This window comes from Netta rufina (genome assembly GCF_964035555.1).
Source record: "Netta rufina genome assembly, chromosome: 5".
NCBI classification, from domain to species: Eukaryota; Metazoa; Chordata; class Aves; order Anseriformes; family Anatidae; genus Netta; species Netta rufina.
In genome coordinates this window covers 6,942,499-6,969,085 of record NC_140128.1, presented here as the reverse complement: position 1 = coordinate 6,969,085, position 26,587 = coordinate 6,942,499, and the positions used below count along the sequence as shown (strand labels likewise).

The 26,587-nt window shown below is 38.8% G+C and overlaps 1 protein-coding gene across 2 annotated transcripts in view; it reads right to left on the bottom strand.

Moving 5' to 3' along the window:
• Nucleotides 1-103: 103 nt before the first annotated feature.
• Nucleotides 104-26,587, bottom strand: part of CSTF3 (cleavage stimulation factor subunit 3) — a 49,190-nt gene continuing 22,706 nt past the window's right edge. For both annotated transcript variants that reach the window (XM_084287191.1, XM_084287192.1), the window contains 18 exons: nucleotides 16,848-16,880; nucleotides 16,381-16,478; nucleotides 14,874-14,940; nucleotides 14,744-14,778; nucleotides 14,510-14,636; nucleotides 12,020-12,097; nucleotides 11,652-11,814; nucleotides 11,012-11,121; nucleotides 10,486-10,602; nucleotides 9,326-9,400; nucleotides 7,885-8,028; nucleotides 7,676-7,778; nucleotides 6,143-6,212; nucleotides 4,598-4,793; nucleotides 2,648-2,801; nucleotides 2,187-2,281; nucleotides 1,978-2,038; nucleotides 104-795 (listed from right to left, as the gene is read on the bottom strand). In XM_084287191.1, the coding sequence (XP_084143317.1) occupies nucleotides 593-795; nucleotides 1,978-2,038; nucleotides 2,187-2,281; nucleotides 2,648-2,801; nucleotides 4,598-4,793; nucleotides 6,143-6,212; nucleotides 7,676-7,778; nucleotides 7,885-8,028; nucleotides 9,326-9,400; nucleotides 10,486-10,602; nucleotides 11,012-11,121; nucleotides 11,652-11,814; nucleotides 12,020-12,097; nucleotides 14,510-14,636; nucleotides 14,744-14,778; nucleotides 14,874-14,940; nucleotides 16,381-16,478; nucleotides 16,848-16,880 (1,929 nt within the window). In that variant the 3' untranslated portion in view covers nucleotides 104-592. The remainder of the gene's footprint in view (nucleotides 796-1,977; nucleotides 2,039-2,186; nucleotides 2,282-2,647; nucleotides 2,802-4,597; nucleotides 4,794-6,142; nucleotides 6,213-7,675; nucleotides 7,779-7,884; nucleotides 8,029-9,325; nucleotides 9,401-10,485; nucleotides 10,603-11,011; nucleotides 11,122-11,651; nucleotides 11,815-12,019; nucleotides 12,098-14,509; nucleotides 14,637-14,743; nucleotides 14,779-14,873; nucleotides 14,941-16,380; nucleotides 16,479-16,847; nucleotides 16,881-26,587) is intronic.

The following is a 26,587-nucleotide window of genomic DNA, read 5'->3' as shown; positions in this document are numbered from 1 at the left end:
CCTGTGATGGTTTTAATTCTTATTAACATTGTTCTTGAAGTGGCTGAGTAATATTTAAAAAGTAATTTATTGTGTTTGAATAAAACCAGAATGAGGCATGACGTTATCGATATCCTTTTATTTTAAAGGAATGTTTTTTCCATTTTCAACTACAAAACAGATTCCATACATTCTGCCATAAATAGAAACAAACAATAAGGCAGGACACTACATGAACAAACTGAGAACAACTGTCTTCCAGAAAATGTGAATTAAAAATGCTTCACAATTATAAGCCATCCAGTTTTTAAAATAAAACTGTTGAAAACCCACAAGATTTCAAGTGGTAGATGTGAACACCCTTGAAGAACAAAATGCAGTTTAGACATTTCGCACTTTTGGTTTTGAAAACCTAGTTTTGTTCAGAGCACATTCTAAGATTGTTCTGTCTGTTTTCAGATCAAGAGCCAAATAGGAGAAGAGGCACCACAGTAACAAAACCATTTTCAAGATTTTTTTTCTTTGCAGCTGTCCCTTTTAAATGCTTGACTTTTAAGAGACTGAAAAACTCAATGCAAGTCTTTGTCTATCACAGTAGAACTCCAACCTTGTTTCACCGGATTCTCTTTTGTTGTCGTGCTCTGTAAATGTCGTGTACAGGGGGAACTACCGATCCTTTCTCCTCATCGTCGTCAGAATCTTCATTTGGTCTCTTGACACCCTTGTTGAGCATAGCATTATTTTCCACAGGTCCGTTGCCTTCCACAGTTATTTCAGGTAGGCCTCCAGTAATTATTCGCACAGCTTCATCAACGGCTTTTGAAAGAGAAAAAGATGACTTGAATTTGGGAAAAGAAATGCCCTGATTTCAGCAAAGTTGATTACAATTTCAGGTATGTTTTTGGAGTAAAGAAACAAAGGAGTAAGTGTTAATATGCATGCAAACAGGGACACCAAGGTAGACATGTTTTGGAGATTTCCAGAACATGAGACATGTTCCAGACATAAGACATGTCTACACTGTTCTCTTACAGCTGCTAAGCATTGACTCCCAACTGTCTAAAACTCTCAGCTATGGCAAACACTCATTAGAAAGTAAATGCTCCTGCTTCAGCTTGAGACTTCCCTTTACATAAGTTTGTGAGGTCAGCTGCAAGTCTAATAAAAGAGGAAAGCCTCCTTGAGCGACTGTGTACCTAGTTCGTGATTCATCAGCAAGTATACATAGCAAGTCAGTTTCTGCTTATAAACAGAAAAGGCTTCAAAAATAACCTGTATAATTTAAATAAGTGTTTTATTTTCCCTCTAAAGGAAATCCTAGCTTTCTGTCTGATCAGTTGCTTCTTCAACTATCAGAAGAACTCGAAGTAGCATATTAATTATCTCCCATAATTTACATGAAGCCTGGGGTATGGATCTGTCTTCTTTTCATATTTTAGAATGCTATTTCTGTTGTAGGAGCTAAGAAAAGATTGTTCTTGACTTGTTTTCAATCACTGCAACGATGTGCAGTCAGAGTTAGACCTACCAACGAACAAATTTAGATAGCCAAAGACTAGGAAGTCTATAATTAGATTTGCTAAATACCTAGCAAGGTATTAAGCCTTGTAAAATATAACCATGCTGCAAATCTGTAATTTAATTATAGTTATTATGCTGCTAGAAATAACGCACTGCTTCTTTTAAAGGATATTCCTTTTAAAGGCTATTCTGAAAAATCTTCATTTCTTTTAATGTTCACCACCACAACGATATTTTTTAAGCAGCAGGTGGTGATTTTCAGCTTTTTTACTCTTTGCTGATCTCCACTCACAGTTAAATGTAGAAACATTTCTAGGTCGATTCCAACCTACAAACAGCCAATTCACCAGGGTACTTTTAAATAATAATTATACATCAGCATCTATAAATGAGGTCTGGGTTTTAGACAGTAATATCCATATGTAAAACAAAGTCATGCAGCACTACTACAGACTCCAGAGTGAACAAACAACTTACTGTCTGGCAGTTTGCATCTTCTAAATATCTCCATGAGCTCATCCACTTGAACAAAGGGACCCTGATTTGTTAAAAAAAAAAAAAAAAAAAAAAAAAAAAGTTTTGTAGATTATTTTGAATAGAGTGCAACATACCCTGGTTCTGTCAAAATAGAATCTTGTGTAATTTTTTTTTTTTTTTTTAAGTTTTCAGAATTCTTTAAAACAAACCTGAAAACAAACAGGAGGTGGCAGGAGCTTCATTAAAACTACAGCTGCTGGTGGAACAGGAAATACACCACCTGGTACAGGATGTAAACCTGGGGCTGTGGGAAGAAAAACTATATGAATACAGTGCAAGACAGCTATACTTGTATTGCTTTAACACCATTATTATTTGGTGCAAATAATTACTACCTTGTCACTTTCACCTCTACTAATTACATACTGTTTAGTCCCTGATCTAGTCTATGAGCAGCATGTGTAACAGGTTATTACCATTTACCAGACCCCAAACTACTTGTACATACTGCCTTTAGCAATCCAATTAAACAACAGCCTAAAATGTAAGTACAAATTTAGGTGACTGAAGACTATAGGAAGTCTCTATGATTAGGTTTGCTAAACATCCCAGTTAGTATCTTGCTGTTAGGTGAGCTATAGCCACTTTGGACCGAACATATTTGACTTACGTGCTAAGTGTCTTGGCTGGAATGGAATCATTTGTTGAGTGTCTGGTTTTGGATATTCGGGCTTTCTGTCTACTTCATCTTTGAGAACAGGCACAATGGACGGTGCAACCACAGGGTCTGGAATTATAGCTGCCAGCTTGGCACGAGAGACATCCTGCAAAAGCCAATTAGACAGCACTGAACTTGGCAGTATCACTTGTTTAAATTACAGAACAAAACATCTCTCTAGACAAGTCACTTATTCTCACTTTGTCGTAATTATAATTACAGATGTCCTCTTAGAAGACCATCTGGGCAAAACTTGCATATTGTCATTGTACATTTCAGTCCTACAGTGGGGCTGTTCAGCTGGGAATAGAAACACCTAATTTTGTTACAAAATGGGACTGTATTTATCATTTTTGGATGGCTCCCTTTTTTTAGGTTAAAAAGATTTAGGTGAACAGGTGCAGACCACTAAGCTTCACAACTATCATTTCTCCCTCATTTCATTCCCTAGATTGCTTTAGCTGGAAAAGAAAGCAAGCATATGGCAGTTAGCAGGCATGCAAGGCATCAGTTCAAATTCTTATATTTTGGCATATGACAAGCAACAGAAACAAGCCCAAGGGCTGAATAATCTTAAGTACACCACCTAGCATGCATTTGTCAAGACATATGCTCTTGCAAATACACCTGTAACTCCAAAATGTCTTTGTCATGATTACTTTAAAAGAAAAATATCCAATGGCTCAGTGTGACTCATTTCCACCTATCAGGTTATTTTAAGATTGTGAAGATCAACAATTCAGCTGTTTTGTTGACTTCAATTACTTTTTTTTTTCTTTACACATATTACTTTTTTGTATAAGAAATAAATGGAAGCTGAGGCACTATTTCTGAGTTAGGAACTGAAGGTTTACTTCCCATTCACATAAGTGGGCAACAACAGTTCCTCCAGCAGAGCTGCTTTCTGCTTCTCTGGCAGCCTATTTTACACCGTGGTACAAAGAAACACAACATCTAATTGCTTACCAAAGCTTTATGGACTTGCACAGGACTAAAATACTAGTTAAAATACACGTTGTCAGAAATGAAACAGGAGACCACCAGCTACAGGCTTCTGGCCTAGAATTTAAATTCCAAACAGCAGCATTGAAGCACTTAGACCATAATAAGCAACTGAAAAAAACAGGCAGCCACTGATCTCTACAGGTAAGTCTCCTCAGTCATTTGTAGGAATCACTGGGACAGTTTGTTATTTCCTTTTGATACGGCTCTCAGTGAAGTGAAAGGGGTTCCGCCAATTGGAGTGGAAGGGCAGTCAGCAGCATTTCTTTCATCTTGATTCTCCTACCTTCAAAAATAATTTTGATTTTTGAAGGAGTTCATGTTTAAGTCCAAAGCACAGACCTGTAGCTGAGTGGTGATGTCATTAACACGTCAACTTTTCAATGGAAAAATGAGAGGTAAATACAAATGCATGAGGTTGCATCTGTTTGTCATACTTCTTGCCCCTTTCTGCACTTGGCCCACAATGCCTGGCACCGCTGCCCAACAATACTGTCCCAGGGGAACCCAATTAGCTCAGTTTCTGTCGAAGTCTTAGACTGAAAATCAAATTCATCCCTGGTATAACCTGGGTGGAGTTACCACATTCTGGCCCTATGCTTTCATTTGCTGTCTTTTCCCAGCAGGTTTCCATTTAACATGCCTCAAGATCAAAACAAGTTAAAAAGTAAAAGCACAGTTTTGCTTTCATTGTAGCACACTGCCAAGAAGTAGTCAGAGCAAACCTGCTAGAGAGGACATAAAGAAGACAAGGGGGAAGCACACCAGGCCTGTTTTACCTACTTTTCTGTCAAGCAAAAAAAAAAAAAAAAAAGTAAGAGAAGTGCTAAACAAGGAACTGCTGAATTTTGCTATGACTGAAAAGCATAATAATGAATGTAAGCGTTGTTATCCACTTACCTTATAACCAAGAGCCTTAAGTTCACTTGCAGAGCAAGGGTACAAGTCCATGAACTTATACCTGTCTACGAGCAGGGCTGTTTCTTTACCCTCATATTCTTCCTTGAATGCTGTAAACCTTCGTTTTTCAACTTTCAGTATACTAGCTAGATCACCAATGTTACTTTCAAAAGCTAAAAACCGAGCCCAGATTTCCCTGTAAAAGAAAAAATAAACAGACAGTTGCTGAAGGAGGGAGCGGTACTGAAAATTCCCCATTATAAAAACTCACAAGATGAGGTAAATCTGGGAACACGTTACCATTTTAGTATTTCTTTTCAATGCACCTGTAGCATGCATTACTTTCCCAGTGTTCTATATATTTTTGTAAAAACTTTCAATCTAGTGGATTATAAAGGACTTTAAACACTACCCCTTCAGCTTAACTCTGCAGTTGACCTTTGTCACGAAAAGAAAAAGATTGCTGGAGTAAATGATTTCAGCATTTGAGGTAAGTTTGATCATTAATGTAAGATGCACAAACTACTCAGACTACTACTACACTACTACTACTACCACCACCCAGAACTTCACTCATCCCGCATGTGAGGGAATTTTCAATATAGAATATGAGTTAATTCATCTTCATGGATGAGCATATTCTAGGAGGCAAGAGCAATATCCCAAAACACGATAGGCACTACTTTAGAATTTTATGTAGCCAAAAATGTATATAGTCCCTGCTTGTTGCTTTGTGCAAAATCTCACGCGTAACATGAATAATATCTGGCCATATTTCTGGACTTGAATAAACTTTCTTTTGGAGTTCACCTTTGAAGAAGATCCAGCTTTTAAATCATCTATTTTGTTTTCTTTTTGCTTTCAAAATATGCATAAAATATTTCTTACAAAAGGTGAGAATTAAAGGGTAGAATGATCATGGACAGCAGTGCAGTGTTTCAATTCTTAATTTTGATGCTTGCATCTACCAGAGTAATAATGGTAAATGCTTGGAATGCAAAGGGGTTGTTAGCCATCTATTAGAGAAATAAATTCAAATAGTAGTAATGAAAATGTGCCAGTGAGTGGCAAATCCAAGACTTTTCTAATTCTTTCACTGTTTTACTTTTGGTTCGTTGGGCATTATTTAGCATCTTCCTCAATAAATTCCTGACTCACTTTCTGTAACGTAATGCTCTGTCAATGAGAGATGTCCTCAGCTCCCTCTCCCCATTTATCTAAAGCAGGCACCGAGCAATACGTCTCATTAGCCATGCCACCTGCTGAAACTACTGAATCCTTACCCAGCAGGAGCATTTTGCACTCTGTCCTCAACAATCCTGTCTCAATGAGATTTTAAAATCAATGAATGAATCTCACTGCAAGTGGGATAGGAACTTACACATATCTGTCACAGTTGCTGTTATTTTAGACAACATTAAGAGGGAAAGGAACATCTCTAGCTAACTTTGTCCTACTCATTTTTTTCTGTTTCTTTATGATCTTTGTAGTCGAAAGGGGTTATGTGTCTTTTTTAGTGTAGTGAAACTGCTTTTGCAGACATACCCAGATTTCTCAGGTGGGAGGCTCCCTGAAGTTAAAACACGTTCAAACAAAACTCTTGTATTATTGTCCTCTAAAAACAGAAAGGAAAAAAAAAAGTCACACTGAGGAAAATGTATTAGAGACAATTTAAAATAATTTCAACACATACACTGAATTAAATAAAAGGCTGACATTCTGATACCTTGATCTGATTTTCAGTAAGGAGAAAAAAACCTGAACACCTACCTAAAACTAACACTGTCAATTTCTACTGTGAATTTGTTATTTGCAAATCTCATTTTGTTGTAGCAACAAACCTCATACAGGTTCTTTATAATGGCACAGCTATTATTTGGCGTATCTCCAGGATCTCTGTTTTATTTTCAGTTTTCCTTAATCACCATAACGGCACATCTTAGTATTTTTTAATTGGGCTCTTCAATCAATGTAATTCTTTATTGTATGTTCCTCAGAAGCCCTCCAAAAATTACTAGACCTGGTTCCCAATGAGCAGTTAGCCCTTGTATGTTGCCAACTGGAGGAAAGGAATGGTTGGTTGGTTGTTTTTTTAAGACTGCGAGGTTCTGTCCTGACTTACTAAGTATTTTACCATATCTTACATTTACTGAAGTTCAGCAATCCTTTTTTTTTCCCCTCCAGTAAAGCCTGCCAGTTGCTAAGAGAGAGCAGTACACTCATGAGTTTTGAGAAAGTTTTTGTGACAGTGATCTATGGAAAGGCATTTTGTATGTTCATGTAGACCTACAATAACTTCTTGCAACTTTAAATATACCTTGACTTGAAAACTAAATTTTATGCTTACAACCGACAGAAGAAAAAAGCTCTACATCTATTCAGCCTTTCAGAGCCTGCAAAAAAGGTACTGCACTGTAGTCTGCCAGGAGAAACTCACGTGCCTGGTACCTACAAAATACCCTCAAAGGTTCAGAAGTCGAGCTGCCCGCAGCCACCACTCAACCCAGCCACATGGAGGCTTTCTCACAAAATTCAGCTAAAAACCAGAAGGGCTTGTGTTACCCCCATTCGCTGTTATACCACAAATACTGAGTTAAGGTACTGAACACTTGAAGAAACACCAGAAGAAATCTGAGTATCTCAGAGGTATCTGGGAGACGCGAGTGGGCCGAGGAAGAGCCTGAGGACAAATGCTTCTTGCCTCTTTTAATGTCCCCCTTCCTAGCTCAACCCAGCTTGCCAGCTTCAACCCCCCCACACACATCTTTTTGCCCAGTTTCTCAGTGTATTTCCCATTATTCACAACAGATGCTTTAAAAACGCTGCACTGCAGACGAGTTACTATTTTGGAAAGTTCACTTTCCTATTAAGTAGCAACAAGACCTAATGTCAATACACTTCTGGAATTTCAATGCCGTCAGAACAGCAGTTTTTTTCAAATTAATTGCTGAGTTTTACAAAGAGGTTTCATTGCTCTTCACGGAGAATTAAAAGTAAAAGACAAAGAACTCAGCCTGGACCCAAACTCACAGAAGGCAGATTAATGCTTCACTAGATGTCTCAACATTTAAAGCTTACCATTAAGGTGAGACAGGTAGTCGATATATGCCAGCACATATTCTGGAATGTCCCCGTATTTCTTCAGCCCCAGCTCAAAAATCTTAAAGGCCACAGACTTATCCTGCAAACATTTTTTTTTTTTTAAAAAAAAAAAAAAGCTCATTAGCTTCAGTGAGATGCACACCCTCCCACAGTTCTCGGGTACCACACGGAGCAGGCAGAATTACCTTACTACAATAATACTCCATTAAAGCTGCTGTAACATAGACATGGTGGCGGGTCCGGGCATCTTCTCTTGCTTTCTTAAATATCATTCTTCCAGATTTTATGCCTTCTGCTCGCCTTGCAAATTTCATATATTGGATATAAACCTAAAATGCACGTTAACATTATATAGCATCAGTGCTAACAAAGAATACTAGGATATAAAGACTTTTTGGCTGTATCTGGAATAATCCGTACTCAGAAAATACAGCTAAGAAGTCATAATAGAAACAAACAAGATTGTGTTATGCCTCTGTGTCACAACGCTATAAATACTGAGGTAAAGCTTTTTATATACTTGTTTTAAAAATGGAAAGTGCCTAAGATCAATCCCCTGAAATGTAAATAGTTAACAAACATATGTTTCAAGGCAGGGTAAGTGGATAAACCTAACTTCAGAAAATTAAGGACTTTAAAAAAAATGACAATATTCCAATAAAGTCAAGAAATTATAAGATTAAAGAGTTGGCAAAAGGACCATTTAAGTATTTTACTGTATATTATGGGATCCAAACCAGAAATCATTTTATCCGTGAGTATTTATACCTACTCAAAAATAATGAATGTATTATTTAATTCATTGGCCAATTTGTGATTTGCACTTCTTTGGAATTTAATATTCTTCCACTCAGAATTAGATCACAAATAGCAGCATTCCTCCAATGGGAGGGACTGGTATGTGTTTTCTCAGAAAACGTGTGTTAGGAAAGCATTGTGATTCTGAGCTTGATGAATAAACATGTCAGTAAATTGATACCTTTCCTCTGACAATGACCTGTTTAATTTTAGACCTCAGACCTTCTTCTTCCTTCTCATGCTTTGTCATGTCTATAAACCACGTCACTTTTTGAGGGCAGGTTACCTTCTCACACCATGTGTTCAGTACTGGCACAGCTGGCACTATGAATGATGCTGTTTACTACGTAAGTAGATGTACAGCAATAAACTTTAATACTTACATAGTGCATTACAAATTGATTTGCAAACTACACATACACAGAAAGGTATTTATTACTTTAGGGAGGGCAATGGGCAAAAGCAATGTGCTTTTAATCAGTTAAGGAGAAGCAAAGTGAAATTTTAGTTGGGCCAACAACACATACACCAATTCTTATGAGATGCTTCATAAAATCTTTAACATCTGACATCTTCATAACTTGTTTTAAGAGATTCTCCAAAAGACACAGAGGAGAAATATGCACATGGCTTAGTGTCTGAATGGATTAAAGCCTCTAATTATCAACCCTGCTGAAATTTTAATCTAATTCTGTCATCTCAGTACTCCACCTGCTCAATCATCCTTGCGACCCAATAAACTCATGTAAGCACTTCCCCATTCTCCGAGTGCACTCAGGTGACTGTCTATGCAAATGTGGAAAAATTCAATACTAAAGCTCATCTTACCAGAGTGGGATCGATATCTTCAATAGCCAAGAGTCGATTATATATGCTGTGTACTTTCTCATACTTCATTCGACTCTAAAGTACAGAAAAAGGAAATACAGAATGCTTGGTAATACCATTACAAACCACCTGTGAGAATGCAAAAATCAATCTAAAGAAAAAATAAAATTTTTGTTTTTTTTTTCCTCAGTTGGACACTACGTATGTCAATCATTTTAAACTGATGCATTTTTTTTGTCTTGTGCAGTCATTTCTTTATTTTCCACATGCTGTTTTTACCAGTGCTTACATACATGCTTTTCTAGAGTCTCTGTTGTCTTTTTTCTGATTTTGTAGTACTGCAGCAGAACTGACATTTTAGGTGTTTGGGATTTGAAGACTGTTTCCTTTGTCTTCAACTAAAGATAACTTGCAGGGCAGCTAGGAAGACCACCTTCACTCTAAAACCTACACAGTTCAAGTAATCCATTCTGTTCTCTGCCAGCTGCAGCCCTCCAAGCTGCATGGTGCAACCTTTAAAAACTTTAATAGCCAGTATGTTTAGGGTACAAGAGGCTGCACTGAAAACCAAGGATTTTTCTTTTAAGCACAAAGATTTGTTGGCTTTTGTCCTCAGGATCTTCCTGCAAAGACTTTCATGTTGCAGTAAGTGGGCAAAATACATCCTACAGAGGATTCTATAGTCCTCGTCTGATCAGTGGGAAATTGTCCTCATTTCTGATGGTTCATGTGCAAAAACAACCCTTGCTGGGGCATTACTCATCGAGTCTATGTGATACAGTGGTAGCCATGGAAACACAAACATTAAATCCCCCAAAATTGGACAGGAAAGGTGTTCTTTTCCTCCATTTTAAAAATGAAGCTGATGTTCCAGTAAATGTAAATTGATCGGTTTTTCAACTTCACAGTAGTTTGAAAAATAGTTCATATTTAAGTGGAAAGGCACTAGATTTTCAAAAGAATTATAACAAATACTGCAGGCTGTTTCTCCCCATTTTGTCAGCTCAGTGTCAGAAATACTGAGTGAGGTTAAGGCTAGAAAAAAATCTGCAAATTAATTGTACAGAAAGTCCGTGTATTCAGTATGTTTCAAATAAATGACATTATTGAAGAAAGATGCCTTTGTGTTTTAATATCAGTACATCACTATTTTGGCTCACCTCTTCATAATCTGCGTATGCAAAATAAAGAAGCATATTCTTCTTTAGTAAAGTGCTGATCGCTCTTTCATAAATATTAGCAGCCTCATCACTGAAAAGTTTGGCATTGTTCATGTCCTGTTACAAAATGAATATGATATCTGTTCAACACTTGTGACAGTGAAGGCCCATCTATGGAATGTCTTCTCTGCATGAGAAATTCATGCAGAGCACCCATACAATGCTCCAATAAAAAGATACAGCAAAATAAATAAATAGATAAATAAACCACAACAAAATAAACCCAAACCTAAACCTGGCCAACAGGAAAATATTTTTTTTTAATAAATCTTATTATCCCAGATGCAAAATAAATAAATCAATCAATTTAGTAATAGAGCCCCAAATGTAAAATTCTGAACATGACACGAGATTCTTGAGACTTTTTGCTCCCCCCTTGGTTCTTAAATATTTGAGGACAAATTAACAACAGTAGACTGCATTACAGCAATTAAACGAGAAAGAAAGCTAACAGTAATCTCCTTACCCCTTTTTCAGCTAGCAGCTTACTAGATTGCTCAAGATACTGTGCAGCTTCATACCAGATATCTGGGTGATGTCCCAGAACCAAAAGGCATTGCTCATAGGCAAACATAACTAGGAGGAAAAAACGTAAGAAATATTCCTTGTATATTACTGCAGAAATAGTACTACCTTGCACAATGAAATACAGAAAACAGTGAATAAATAAAACACCGTTAACACTAATGGGCTTTGAACAAGAACATTCACAATTGCAGCTCTTCTGTATCATCTGGAACTTCATGAATCCCAACCAGCAGCTAAACCCTGCCTCATCCACAGAGGAATAAACAGAAATCATCCAGGAACATCAGCCATAACGTTAGGCTGTGATCCAACATTTTGTGACCTCTACTGAGATCAGTGGCATACGACTACAACGCTGTACCCAAATCCACGTACTGCTTTCAGATTGAATTGAGTAAAGACTAAACGTTGTTTAAAAATCACGCCCACACAGTTCAAGACAGACAAGAAAAAAAATCTTGACTGATTTCTGCTAAAGCACATTCCGTGAACACTAAAACACATCTTTATTTACACTGGAGGCCATTCACTGAGCTAAGGCATACAATTCTACACAGCCCAGAGCAGTATCTAATTACCTCTTTTTGTTATGAGAGTTTGATCTTCTGTGCGTAGCGGGTTGCTCTTTTCCCACTGGATGTATTTCTTCCACATGTCTACCTGCTGAGCCTCTTGTGGGGTATTTTGTGGGGGGACAGAAGGAGCGTTGCGGTCCAGGCCTTTCATAACTGTCTCATATTCCTGAAACAGAAACAATGTTTTGAACACTGGATTTAAACCTACAAGAAACTAAAAATCTTAGTTTATTTTTTTATGAAACTGATACAAATATTTCAGCGTACCAACCTTATTAATCTAACACACATTTTGTTTTACAATAAGAACCAAATTTAGAGCTAGTTTGTAGAATTAAATAGAACAAAGAAAAGTAAATAGAAGTTTGTACCTTTGCTACACGTCGTGCATTCATGTAATCTCTACTCCTGTCTTCAATCATCTTCTTAGCTAAATGAATATTGATTCCCTGGAAAAGGGTGGAAAAAAAAGGAATTGGGAGTATGCAATTTCAATGTGGAATTTCTGAATCTCAATTTATCCAGAAAATAGCTATAAAGGGGATGCTAAAGGGAGCATGAAGGTCAAAGTTATTTTACAATACTGATCTCAAAAAGTTCTGGATATTTCTTCACAAACACATCACAAAGGGGCAAGAACTTATTTGCGAGGGAACACATCCAATACAAAAAAAAAAAATCACGTGACCTACAACATCTCAGTATATTTTTAATCTTATCACTTACAGCTTTCAAGATGCAATGAACTTTACATAAAACTGATGGGGGAGAAAGCAGAGGAAAGAATGGGTCTTTGAATTAGTTTTGTTTTTTTTTTTTTTAAATCATGGTCAATGCCCAGGCAGATTCACAGCTCCCTGCCTCGCTGCTGCCTGCTGTTCACTGGGTGAACACACGGACAGCACAGGAGCAATTCAGTTTTCATTGACAAGCGATAACAGTGTCAAAGCTCACAGCTTTGCCTTTCCCTCTCTTCCTGAAGCAAGGCATGGCCATATGCATACCTTTGTCAGCTCCAGGCACCCCACCCCAGAGAAGGACACGGGGCAGGACCCACGTGCGCTCAGAGCCCTCCAGAGCAGGAGGGATCTGGCCCAAGGCAGAGCTCACAACTCGCCGCAGGGACGCAGGCCAGGCAGCGGGCTCCCAGCACTAACCTAACCTCAAGGGGCAGCTCTGATGGCAGGATAAGCAGCCACTCTTGTGCTCCCAAAAGTCAGGGTGGGTTTTGCTGAAGCCGTTTGCCAGGATTTTCAGGAACATGAGTAGTTTTGAGTCCTGTTCCAAGCTGGCATCTGAGCTGGGGACTGATCCCTTGGAGCAGGAGCTCAAGGAAGGCCCCATCTGGATTCTCGCCAAGCTATCTGGGCCAGCTAGAATATGAACCCAGCAACACCCCACCTAGCCCCTTAGTTTAACTCATGGTGTGGGCAGCTGACAGGCAGATACTGCTACCCAGTACCTACCGACTGAGCTGAAGGGAAGCTGAAGAGTGTTTCACCCACGAGTATTTCACTTGCAGCTAACACCCCGTGGCCTTCTGTACCAAGATCTACACACGATGTTTCCCCCTGAGAGCCCTGGTGCCCAGCACTGTCTTACTCTGCACCAGGATGGTCTGCAAGCTGAACACGAGCTGCAGAAACCCGTGTCCCAGCAGCCAGCAGCCCTTGTCTGAGATGCTGTTTTGCATGACAGATGCCAGGCAAGCAGCCTCAACTAGAAGATACAGAACAAATGTAGGCCAGGTTTCAGCTATCATCTTGACAGGCTCCCTATGTATTGATGAAACCAGTAGAAACAAGCAGTGATAGCTTTCATTTACTGTGTGGGACGGGTTTACAGGGAAGTCTCTGGCAGCAGCACCGGATTTTCCTGTGTAGAAGGCCGTGTCATTTGGTACCCTCCCTGGTGGTAAGCGAGCCAGCTGCAGGACCGCTGAGGACTGAGCTGGTGACGAGCTCTGGCAGGACACACTGCTGGCTGCGGGTGCCAGGAGGTGCTCCTGCTGGCTAAGTGGTGTCTAATGGCTGAGGTCAGCAACCCTACAACTGGCACGGTCAGAAAGAAGGGAAGAGAAGCTGCCCCTTCTTCCCTGCACAGCGCACGGCTGACCCATGGCGTGTGCTGGGTGCACCGTGCGGGGCGAGGGAATGTGCCAGGCCACGGCGCCTGCTCGACGGTGCTGAGCACCAAGGCATTTACCCTCGGTTCTGCATTCTTGCCTGTGGTGAGTGGGGTAGGTTAATAGGCTGCTACCAACAGTGGTTGTGAGTACGCTGCAGAGGTGCAGCTACGGATCAGCTTGCAGGGTCAGTGAGCTGAGGTTGTGCTCACTGAAGACAGTTTGGCCACGGACTCACCTGAACTGATGCTGGAATGGCTTCAGGGGAAGGATGGTCGGAGCATTTTAAAAGGTCTTGAGAACATGTGACTTAATACTATGGGGGAAATCCAAACCATCACAGCTGAATGCCATTTTACTCTGTTCAACTGGAACGAGGGAAATGCCTCCTTGGGATAGCAAGCCCCCCTTGCCAACTGATCTGCCCCAGCTTTCATTAAATAGATCCTCTGCCATTGGTAACAGTGATTTCTAATTCACTAGCAATTCAGATGGGCCAGCTGGGGAATAGGACAGTTAAATGTATGCTACAAAGTCTTTAAAATAATTAAAAAAAAAAATCAATCAAGTACCTGTACAGTTTTGCTACAGGTGTTTTGGTACCACACGCAAAATGTTTTTACACTGCCAGTCATCTCTTTTATATGTAATTATTTAGTGGATGCAATTTGGGTACTACATTTGATTATAAGATTATTTTTTTAATGTCACAAACAGATTTAGTGTTTTTGATTACCTCTTCGTATTTGTTATAATCTCTCCAGAGCTGTTCTATGTTAATCATTGGATTCACGCAGCCACGCTGGTAAACCCTACGGACAGCTGTTATCCTCTGGTTTTCAGCATAAGATCCTACTGCTTCTCTAAACAGTGGGGAGAGAGATCAATGTCAGCTGTTACAGACCATCACCAGTACGAACATCAACATTACTTTAACTGAACTTAAAATAAATTCTTTTAAGGTACTTACACGCCCTTCAAAAAATTGATGTAATCCACCCAGATCTATGCAAGAAAAAATATTAAATATAATGAAATTAATGTTTAATTGTACTTGATATAAAGTTAGAAATTAAATGTGCTTTCATAGAAAAACATACCTGGTATGACATGATTTCCATGCCAATCTTATCCAGAGCAAAATCATATGCCTGAGCCATTTTTTCTCTGAGGAAAAGAACAAACCACAAAGACCATAGAGCAACTTTTTAGTATTTTAGAAAAATCTTTATTTAAGATCATTTTTTTGTGCAGCAAATTCAGCAAACGTTGAGGAATGAAAAGCATCAACCAATAGTTGAGAGTAAAAAATTTGCATTCGGATATTTTTAAATTCTGCATTTAGGTTTATTTTTAAGAGAAAATTGTTTACATTTATTGGTGGCAATATTGTATACTAATCGCTCCTAAGAACCCCCTTTCTCAAGTACGTGGAAATCTATGCATATGAAGTGCACTCTGAGTTGAAAAGATAGAAACCAAATGCTCTCTAAATGTTCCTTGCTGACAACCTGTTGTTTCCTTTTTCTCTCAGAAATTCTTGACCCTTGTAATTCTCTAAGAACATCAAAAGGATGGGAAAATTTGGAGTAATTCCACTGTGTGGAAAATGGCCAAAATCTTTCATATAATCTTCCACCCCCTACCCCAGAGTGATTCTCTCAAAATTTTAAAAATGTTCACAGAATTTTTCCACTTGCTCAATTTTCAATGAAAATAGCTTTTACGCTGTCTCACTTTTCTCCCAGTTTCCTTTCCTTAGAAGCTTGTCACTACCTCACTACTTTTTTGTCCACGGTAAAGGGAAAAATAGAGGAAAGTTAAATGACATAAAGATAAGGGATGGGAGGAGGAAAATACTTTTAGATATTTTTTTTTTTTAATAATATTTAAAAATCAAAAATCTGCATTTTTTCAGTTATGCATCAGTGACTGTCTTGATGGTTGAAGTACACAGAAATTATAACGGGCTGGGAAAGAAACAGTTTATAGAGACTGAAAGACTATTTTTGAAACTTCAAGCAGGAAGAAGGACTGAACTTAGTCCACAGGACTATAAGCAAGCAAAACATAGTAAATGAAAAGAGATGAAAACTAGCATGCCCCAAAGACGTTGACACCCTGATTTTCTATGCTTTGTAGGCCTTCCCAAACTTATTCTAATTACTGATTTACTATTAACTACTCAAAAATAGTACCTCAACTGGAATTGATTTTGAATTTTGTGAAGACTAAACAGGGCACTAAGGGGGAGAATAGCAAAAGGCCTGTCTGAGAAGGAAGCGTATTTCAGATTAGCTTAAGCACCAATCTCATTTGCAGGGAAACAGCATGGGTGCTCCAGATGGTCCCCTGCTGCTGTCTCACCTCTTCATATGGACCCAGACGGAGGAAGAAATTTTACCCAGCAAGCTTAATTACAGAAACTTTAAAGAAAATGCTTGCAAAATGCAAATTATATATTATTACCACCACCACCCCAAAACCACTCTGCTACAAGGTTCCCAAGCAGATGTGAGACTCGTGTCCTTTCCCACCCCTTAGTCAAAAATCAAGAGGAGAGTTATTATAAAACTAGAATAATTCAGAGTAACTCTGTTAACTTACTTGTAGCTAGGTAGCTTCCCCTTGGTTTCTCGTACATAGGAAAGGTAACATTTCCATAAATCAATGTGTAAAACCTTCATAAGGCATCGCTGAAATAACTGTTTAATACATCAAGAAGATGTGATCAGGATTCCAATACAGAATTAAGTTTCTACTTTTAACGTTATACAGTATGAAATAAAATAATTTTGATAATTATGACTAAAATTTATAAGAAAGAATAAGTTACTAATTCTTTTGACAAAAATTCCTTCATGCTATGCAAGGAAATTAGAAAGAACTGAACACAGAAATTGCTCTGCTCATTTCACTGATTAGTTTGGTAGCAACAACAAAATTACTTTAGTGATATTTCCTGTGTTTTTGAATAGCTCATTCAAAGACAGATACAATTATTTTCAATCTCAGTTAGTAGAATCAGATATTTTTTTCTTGCTATAAATATTGCATATATTGATAGGACTCACCTTTTCCACTTTGTCATAATTTTTTGCTTTAATCTACAGGGAAGCAGAAAAGAACAAATCACTTAAACTATTTTAGAATAGTAGGAATATATTTTGCATACAGTATTAAACATTCCAGTTTGGCTAATTAAGCTAACTACATTCCAACTTCACATAATGCTGCAATGATACAATTAAACATATAAAAACCATATACCCAGTTTAGCTTTTTCAAAAATTTTTATTTATTTATTTATTTTTTACTTCCATTAGGGCCAAAAACACAGTCTCAGTAGGCAAAGTTACTTTCTTATACTCTGGTTTGGACACCCACACTTTCCTCTTACTTTGAGGAACTTTGTTGTCTTAAGAGCATATCTATTGACTTAGGTACCAAAGTCTCTGTTTCAGGATTCAGCAAACCCCAAACACCACATTTACAAACATGTAACATGTTTCTTTTATCGTGCTTTATATTTTGACGTTTATTTCTCAAAGTAAGCTTTGACTTAGCAGGCTGATGCTGAATAAGAGAATAACGCACGCTCCAGAGAACCTCTTTTTCAACACGTGCCACCCCAGCCCTGGTGCTGCCCTCCACAAGACCCCAAAATGGTCTTTAATGAAATTTGCTATGTTGCACTGCAGTTTTTTAAGTATCAAAACCCCCATTTAAATCTCATTGCCCTTTGTTGAGGGGGTTCACAGCTGTTACTTCACTGGGAAGCGGGAGGCTCGGCCAGCCTCTTCTTCTCCCCAGGCAGCACACGGGGATTAACCCAGCAATTACATCATTTTACATTGTTCTCTTTTTAAAGCCTGAGTGAATTTTTAATGGGAGCTTTAGGAAACACCAACTACTCCGCAGGAGGCCTACGGTCGACCTTCACCGTACCATGACCCTTCCTGGCTCCCTTCCCTCAGCCTCTCGGCTCTCGCCAACACCCTGGCCTCCAGGCCCTTCAAAAACAGGATCCCCATTTCTCTCTCCCACTAACCAGAGCAATTAAAAATGCAGGAATCCAAGTGAATTTTGCAGGGAGATGTCATAGGCATGCACTGCAAAGTAGAACCTCATGCCAGCAGTGCCTCCAAGCTGGAGCAGCACCAGGCCCAGGTTTGAGTGATCTGACAAAACCCCAGGAGTTTTGCAGGAGTTGGGCCTGGTCACCTCACGTACTGAACACACAGCTTTCACACACTTTTTCTAAAAGCTATTTGGTTAGGAGACCAAACCAAATTCCCATAGGAATGACCGGCTGCAGAAACGACAGTGCTCTGCAACAGGACGGCTCGAAGGAGTCAGGTGGAGGGACGGGCCCATGCCCCATTTCTGCTTCCTCGCAGCTCCTGGTGAGAGCAGCACAGCTTTTCAGGCTCTAACCAGCAACTACGGTACCTTTATAACTGCTTAGGCAGAAGACTTCTGTGGACACAAGTGAAGGAGGCAGACCCCACCCTATCTTCAGTTGAAGGAAAACTGCTAGTATTTGAAATTCCTCCTCCACTGCAAAGTCAAAAAAAAAAAAAAAAGACACCTCCCATTTTCACTTCATCCATTTTTGACAGTCAGTAGCACGTCAGGTTCTCCAGCATGTCTTAAAATATGACAAAAAGGATTCAGCTCAGAAAGGAGCAAGAGCTCTCATCAGCGTGTCCCACCCCCTGCACGCTCCTTTTGTCCTTGGCCACCTCATGGAAAAGAGCAGATTTTGTTTTGCATGCCTAGTACAGTGTGAAGCTGCCTGCATGTTTTCCCCCTTCCTTTACTCAATCAAAATCTTCAATAGGAGTAACAGAAACTTTTTTTTTTTTTTTTTTTTTTTTAAGGAATAACTCCCCAGTAAAAAGAATAAACTGACTTTTTATTGAAAGTTATTCCATGGCTTTGTCACTGACAAAGGCACAGAAGGTGAAAAGAAATTGTATATGCTTAAATTAAAAAGCTGTAAATACACAGGACAAAACAGCCTACCCTTCGGTCTAGCTCTGAAAAAACCTTTTGCATGCCTGCTGCGAGCTACTCTGCCAGGGAGAGCTCCCAGCTGCAGCTGGCAAGGCGAGGATGCTGCCTGCCTGTTTATCTCCCTGCCTTTACCAGCCAGTGCCCACCAACAACCCCACATGAATGACCCAGACTGATCTCAGTTATTTTATGACATCGGGTAAGTGCGGAGCAATCCCACTCAATGGTTTACCAAAGCGATTTTATTAGCGTGGCAGCACCATCACCGAGCACCACCAAACGACAGAGCATGAGAGATACCAATTAGCTTACATGTGCTTCCAATGAACTGATTTGCACCTCAAGACCTTTAAAATTAAAATATTTTTGCTAAGAAAGAAATAATACTCTTTATTTGCATGTGTTATAACTCAAAGAACAAAGTATTTTCTACATGAATTACCAAATACATGAAAAGCTGCTGTCCACACTTGGACTTTTTGGACTTACGCCAGTGTTACGTAGTTGTTATCCATTTCCAACATCTAATTGTTAGTGAAATCTTGGTACCAGTGAAGTTATGAGGTTGAAGATAGATTGAGAAAAAAGAAAAAGAAAAAGAAAAAGAAGAGAAAAAGAAAAGAAAAAAGCAGCACTTGCCAGTGCTTGCTAGGTGTCCCTCACTTGGGTTTTCAAAGCCAGAGGGAAGAGCAGCGATTTCTCCTGCTGGAATTTGTTTGCATTTCTTGGCTCCCAGGCAAGCATCCTGGCTGCCCCGGCACAGGGACGCCTCAGTGACGGGGCAGGCAGAGCACCAGAAAGGGGATGCTGCCTCCAGGACCCACTACCATGTCTATTACTTTTCTTGTTTTTTCCTATTACAGACACAGGAACAGGCTGTGATCAAATACAGACAAGCGTTAAAGGATTAACATGAATGTTGTATTTTTGTTCTTTAGTAAAAACAGAACAAAAGGAGCCATGTATCTTTACAACAGATTGTCCTCGGATTTCTAACGCTGCCTGTGTTCATGTTCTGTTCTTCTCCAGTATTGTTTTAATCCAAAAGGTAGGCGATACCCTCACAAAGGTCCCTCACGAGTCCATCAACTACAGAATGAGTTTAGGAATATCAGCATTCTAGGGTAAAGTTATTATCTGTAAGAATATTCCCCTTCCATCCTTGAAGACTATAAAAAGATATAGTCTGGCTATAATCTGATGCTCCTGTAGTAAAACACATCTGAGTTTGCCTTCCTCTGCCTGTGACAATAAGGAATTCCAACTATTTGCTGAAAAAGTCTTTTTAAATTTGATGATCCAATAGAAGGGTTAAGTCACCACTGTATCAGCTTTGTACCAGACAAATTCTTAATAATAGGGTAAAATTGCTCCCCAGAATACACTACATACTTCCCAGTAATGAACTTCATAAACGTTCAAGGGCAAAATTTAATCCATAAGTTACACTGCACTTCACTTTGTTTCAATCAAGCTTGTAAGTAAAGTTAGTACATGGTCCTTAAGGATCAGCATGGCTTCTTCTGCCATGGCTCATTTTTTAGAGGCCTCAGCTACTCCTAAAGCCCAACCCTCTCTCCAAGCAGGCAATAAAAATAAAATCTGATGTCCCTTACTCGTGGTCTCCAGCTGAACCCGATGCTGCTGCACCTCTGTGAGGAATAACACTCTTGCCCTCTGCCTTACCCACCTCCCAGGCACTGCTCTCCCATGGCTTTAGCAACTTTTTTGGAAGAGTGGCCCGAAGAAAACATCTGGGTGCAGCCAGCAGAGTGCATGAGCTGGTGAGGAGAGAACACCACAGCAGCACCAGCATCAACTTCCAGGAGACTTTCCTCATAGTGACTACTCTTTTAAAAACTATTTCCTGAAATCTGGTTTCATTATAAATAATAACATGTATGCAACATCTTTAATGTTTGTTTCTTTTAGGAACACATACACACCCTATGCTTCAGTGCACAAAATTACAGCCAGAGCATACATGTACATATGGGAAGCCTTCCTCTGTTTATTAACTGGAGCTCACTGTTAAAGGCCTATATTAATTCACACAGTTAGATGACAGGTTATTATATAATTAAAAAGTTCCATTTTGAGAGAAAATCAGCCCATACCAAATTTAACACAACCGAATCCACATGTGTCAGCATCATTATTATTTTTTTTTTAAATGCCTTGATTGTTAAGGCACGATTTTTTTTCTTTTAAATAACCTTCTACATACTGTCAAGCCTGGTGGGATACAATTAGTGTCTTTACTAGTATCAAAGTATAGGATTAACAAAATACATTCAGGTATTTTATATCAGGTACCTTTGTACCTGTTTCCAAAACACAGGTTCGAGTTGGCTGGAGAGATGTTCTCACTTTATTTGCCGCGTAAATACTGCTGGGACTACTGCAGTTCACACTTTCCAGAGTGCCTCAAGGAAACAATCTCTGAAAGGATGGAGAGAGTGTAGCATGCTGCAATCTTCCACACATTGTCTCTTGTTGTTTGCTGACACTTCCAGTCAGCGGAAGAGCAAATCTGTGGGCTAACTGCGAGAACACTTCACACAACAAACGTTTTCATGTCGAATACCAGCAGTTACCCTAGCAAACGGCAAACCCAGCTCTGTCCGAGTACATGAAATGCAGGTGAAATGCTGTAAGTGTGTCAGCAGGACAAGTAAAGAGTTACACAGGGGTGACACCACACTCACATGGGGACATTAACCCAAGGAGGCTGGATTGTAACTGCCCAGACAGTAACATCAGAGTTATTTTTATGTATGCTGAACAAAGCACACACTTCATTTCTGCAAGGCATTCCAAGGCTAAGCCAATGACCTCCTTTATTAAAAACCATCAGCACACAATCGCAGATGTAATTTCTGTAATGCACAGTTGTGCTACAATTTATATCAGATGTACTGAAAAAATCAGTATTTCTGCACTTTCATTGGGAGTGTTAATATTCCTTATGAAAATACAGCTTTTTTCTTGTTGTTAGTAAAGACTGCAGAGAAGAGATAGTACGCAGAGTATTCAAAAACTCATTTATTCAAAATGTAGTAAGATGACTTGCAAAGTATTTTCATCCATTGGAGTGTTACTTCTCACATTTACGTGGTTGTGCCTCAATTTGAAAGTCTGTCCTAAAATGCAATTCTAAAAGCTCCTTAAAATGATTCTACCTGAAGTGTCTTCGTCTACTACCATACGTCCTATTTCTAGAGTTTCCATAACCATGGCACTATAGCAAAATCTAAGAGTTGTCTCTACTACATATAGCAACTTTTGAAGGCCTGTCTCCTGACAGGATGCCACCACAGCTGCCATGTAGATGGCTACAACATAGAGCAAAAAAGCACCATTTTGCAGTCTGTTTCCTGATCACAACCATCTTTTATGAATTGTACGTGTTTGATTACCAAAATAGTGAACTATCATAAGCTATCATGTATGTCTTTATATTTAGATATACTTTGAATTTTCTCATAGTATTTAAGAATAAATCAACACTACAATAATTAAGAATGTGGCTTAAGCCACTGAACAAGCCCCGTAATTCTTGAAGTCCAATTACCAGTTCATATCTTAGGTAAGACAACAGACAACAGGCAGCTAGTGAAGATGTTGACCTTCGATAGCAAAATTCAGGGCCACGTTACCATTTTCTGTTAAAGACAGGAAAAATAGCAAAGGAAGGCCCTGTCTACCAGAGAAGTGACCATCGGTAAATGAATGACACCATTTTTCCTCAGGGAACTAAATTGCAATAAGAGACTGGGAGAGGTCAGTGGCAGAGCTAGAGAGGTGGATGGATAGCTAGGAATAGGCAAGGTTGTTTTTCGCTCACTAATTACAAGAAATTTGACATTACACCCTCATGATCCCAAAAGCTTTCATAGCCTTCAGGAGCAATTTAGCCAAAGTACATGCAAGCCCGTCAGAGGAAACCCTTTTTCCTCTCAAAGGCATCAACCTAGACAGACCTCCACATTACCAGCTAACTGTAAAACAGTAATAAAAAATGTAAGACTAAAGACTTGGAAAGCCTAATTCCCTGTCTGTGAGCGGAAAACTGGTGGAACTGCAGCATGGTTGATGTCAAAAGGAACAGCTGGAGGTCATTTGGTCCAACCCGCCCTGCTCAGGCAGGGCCACCCAGAGCAGACTGCCCAGCACCATGCCCAGGCAGCTTTTGACTATCTCTAAACTGCTTTAGTTCACACCTTAGTGCAATTGAATTTCCATATACAGACAAATCTTTAGGAACAGTATCTGCCTCTATTCCTTACAAAGCATACTGGCATCGTGGTCCCGCAGCGAGGCACTTTCTTCATGTAAGAGTCCTCCCCATTATCTATTCCTTTCTAGCCATATTCATCTTCATACCTAGACTGTCTGTATTTTTTTGTTGTCATTATTTTTTTTTTTTAATAAAAAGTCAATTTTAAACATGCTCTGGGGCTTATAATTTCCTCTTTAATTTCATACTCACTTTAAGCCACAGTAGAGAACGTCACCACACATTCAGAGTCCTGTAAGCTGCCTTGCTTCCATCCTGACTTAGGCACTTTGGCTCTTCCTACATACTTTAATTCACTTCTACATCTCATTTCTATTTCTCCATGTCTTTTGTATTTTGCAACAGCAATAGGAAGCGTTTTCAGATGGCTAACAGATCTACAGCTACCCTTTGCAGTTATTATGAAACGTGCTATTTCATAAAGCAATGGGTCTTTGTTCACCTAGTATTAATTTTACATTGATTTCACTGTCAGAGAAACAAATTTACAGGACTCAAAATCAAACAGCAGCCCCGGCTAAGCCATTAACATGACAAAATGCTGCAAGGTAAGGACCTGATGTCTTAGCTTTTGAGCAGATCACTGATGTTAAAAAGTTAAAGTAAGATGTAAGCATAAAACCAAGACACAGCCCAACTCAATGAGGTAGAGATGCCCAATTTGTAAGCTTGGATAAATTACACTCATCATCTAACCTCATCCACACATGATGAGCAGTCTCTCTGCACTGGCAATTAACTGGACACCCACATTCCTCTAACACTTTTTTTTTTTCAGTTAGTTTATTGATATTACAGGCATCCTACTCAAGGTTGCCGAACTGCAGTCTGCCATCATTAGCGATGCACTAACCCAGTAACCCAAAACTCCCTGTGACACTGAGACCTTAAAAACAATACAGGGATCAGACTGCTGTGACAGATAACTTATCTTAAGAGGTACCTGAGACATCACTACCTGGTAGAAATAAAATTAAAAGCCGCTTGTTTCATCACACAGACCTCACACTTGAAAGCTCTTGAGATCTACCTTCAGACTCTTGATTTAAGATCATCTAGTTGCTTTTGACTACTATTGGAAGTTAAGTGTTCGTGACAATAATGCACCTCATTAAAAAATAATTGTTCCATGTTTGATTTTGGTGTCCTCAAAATATCTGAGTAAGAAAATAAGTTTTTAAAAATGTAATTTGATGATACAATTGGGAAAAAAAGGGACATTTTGGGTGGCAATAAGATCCCTGGTAGGACTGGACTTTGATGACTTATTATGCTCACTGCATGCCTACAAGCAGTTCTAATGCATTATTTTCAAATACACTTGTGTTTAAAAAAAAAAAACACAGAAAATGACAGTTTTGACAACTATAATAATGTCATACTGTAATTTATGATTTTTTTTTTTTTGTAGAATGAAGTTACCAGATAATCCAAATTTTTGTATGGAAAGTTTCAATAGTCCTCCATCTAAGATACGTTCATGAAACAACTGAAAAAGCTGGAATTCCTTACTTTTTTAAAAGAGATTTTGGGATATGTACTTAAAAAAGCAATACATATAGAAGGGGAAAAAAGTTACCTTAAATAGCGTCTACACAAACCGAAAAAAGGGTTAGTAGTCAGAATTATCAATGTTGAGGACCCAAAAGGACTACTGCCCTATTGAAGTGGCCAAATTCATTCAGAGACCATGCATCAATTCCTCTAATTTTTTAGAGTGAAAGCAGTCTAAAAAAGGCCTTCCTCAAACTGAAGACAATCCAAGGAGAAGGAACGGAAGATTCTCAAGCAGGAGAGTGGTACTAGAAAATGTAATTGTAATACAACATAATCTTCTTACAGTTACAATGCTAGTGCAGGACTGGCCTGGCCTGTCAGCAGAGGACAAATTGTTCTTAATGTTTTGTCTCCACAGTTGGAACAGAGAGAGCAATTTTCCAATTATTTGTTGCAAAAATGGCCCAGAGACTAATGTTGTTAAAACCAGTAGATTGCCCACAAGCCTCCACAGATGCCTAGGGGCTCTGCTTGACCACAGAAGACAGCTGTCTCGTCACAGGAAAATAAGAATCAGATACGATAAAGTTAATAGTGGAGAATAACGCTCATGCCCAAGTAATTCTCAGCATCTTGGCTGCATTGTTGCATTCATCTTCTGAATTTGGAGCTGACAAGATGTGCACCATGTTACACTACAACCTTATTAAAACCACACCAACTACACCTGAGCTGCAACACTGCAAAAATGTTGTAAGGAAGGGATGTGGGTTTAAATCCTGGCTTTCCCATGGATTTCCTAAGAAAACGTGCAGCAACATTTTTTTTCATTTAATAAAGTGGGAAATTATTAGCCTCAGAAATGTAAGATTAACCTGATGACGGAGCTATTTTTGTTCTACAGCAATGTAATATTCTAATTAAAGCACAGGGAATTACTGCATTTTTCTAATACAGGCAGCTGCCCCAGTCAAAATCCTCTGTGTGTCTGTTAGAAAAAAAAGAAATTTCTCTGTTCCCTACGAGTTTGCATATTCGCGGTCATAGTTAATGGACGGTCTCCTCTACGATGTTAAAAAAAGGTATGACCATATTGCAAAAGTCAATGCCCACATTTTTGTCTTTTGGTAAGAGACAAAATTAACTATGGAAGTAGCATTCAATGCTAAGAATTAATGCTTTCTTTCAACATATGAGTTTTACTGCAGTGTCTCCTCAGTATCTACTTGGATTGATCACAAACTACCTAATATAAAACCCCACGAATGATGGGAATCTTCTTGGTAAAGACTGGATCCAAGTGGACCGACTTTGCACAACTATTCTGCGACCTCTGTTTCTAAAATATTTGAGTGTAATTATTCACTATGACAGCTTATCATACTACTTAGTGCATAAAAAACACTTCCCTAGAATATTTAAATCCTATGCTTTCTTTCCACTTAAACACAGTGTGATTAAAGTTTTTCAAGCAGCTTCCCCTTTTTCCTCTTTTAAACTTCAACTTGATGACTTCAATGGTTAAAGCTAAGCCTGGCAGGCTTCTGCCTGTGGGAAGAGTCACACTATTCATGAAACAGGATAAAGAGAAAAATTTATGCATATCTACGAGAGCTTAACTTAATACTTAGATTGACTTACTAAGCTACCTTACAGGAGTAATTGAATACATAGAGGAAAAACTCAAATAGAAAAATAAAAATAGAGATTACACATTCCCCCACTCTTTAGAAATTCAAGGTGACATTTCTACTGTAAGATTACCTTGTTGGTTTTTTTTTTTTTTTTAGACCTTTAGCCTGAAGTCTTTAATTTTACAGGTAAACTCAAAATAACTCACACCTCATGTGAGGGATTTTCTTCCGTCTTTATAAATTCATTGCATTATTCCTACTTGAAATTCATCAGTATCAGATAAACAGAGGGAAGCGCTGCTCTAACTTCCAATTTTGATAAAATAAAAATGTCACGTTCTAATGTCTATTTCACCCACAGCTG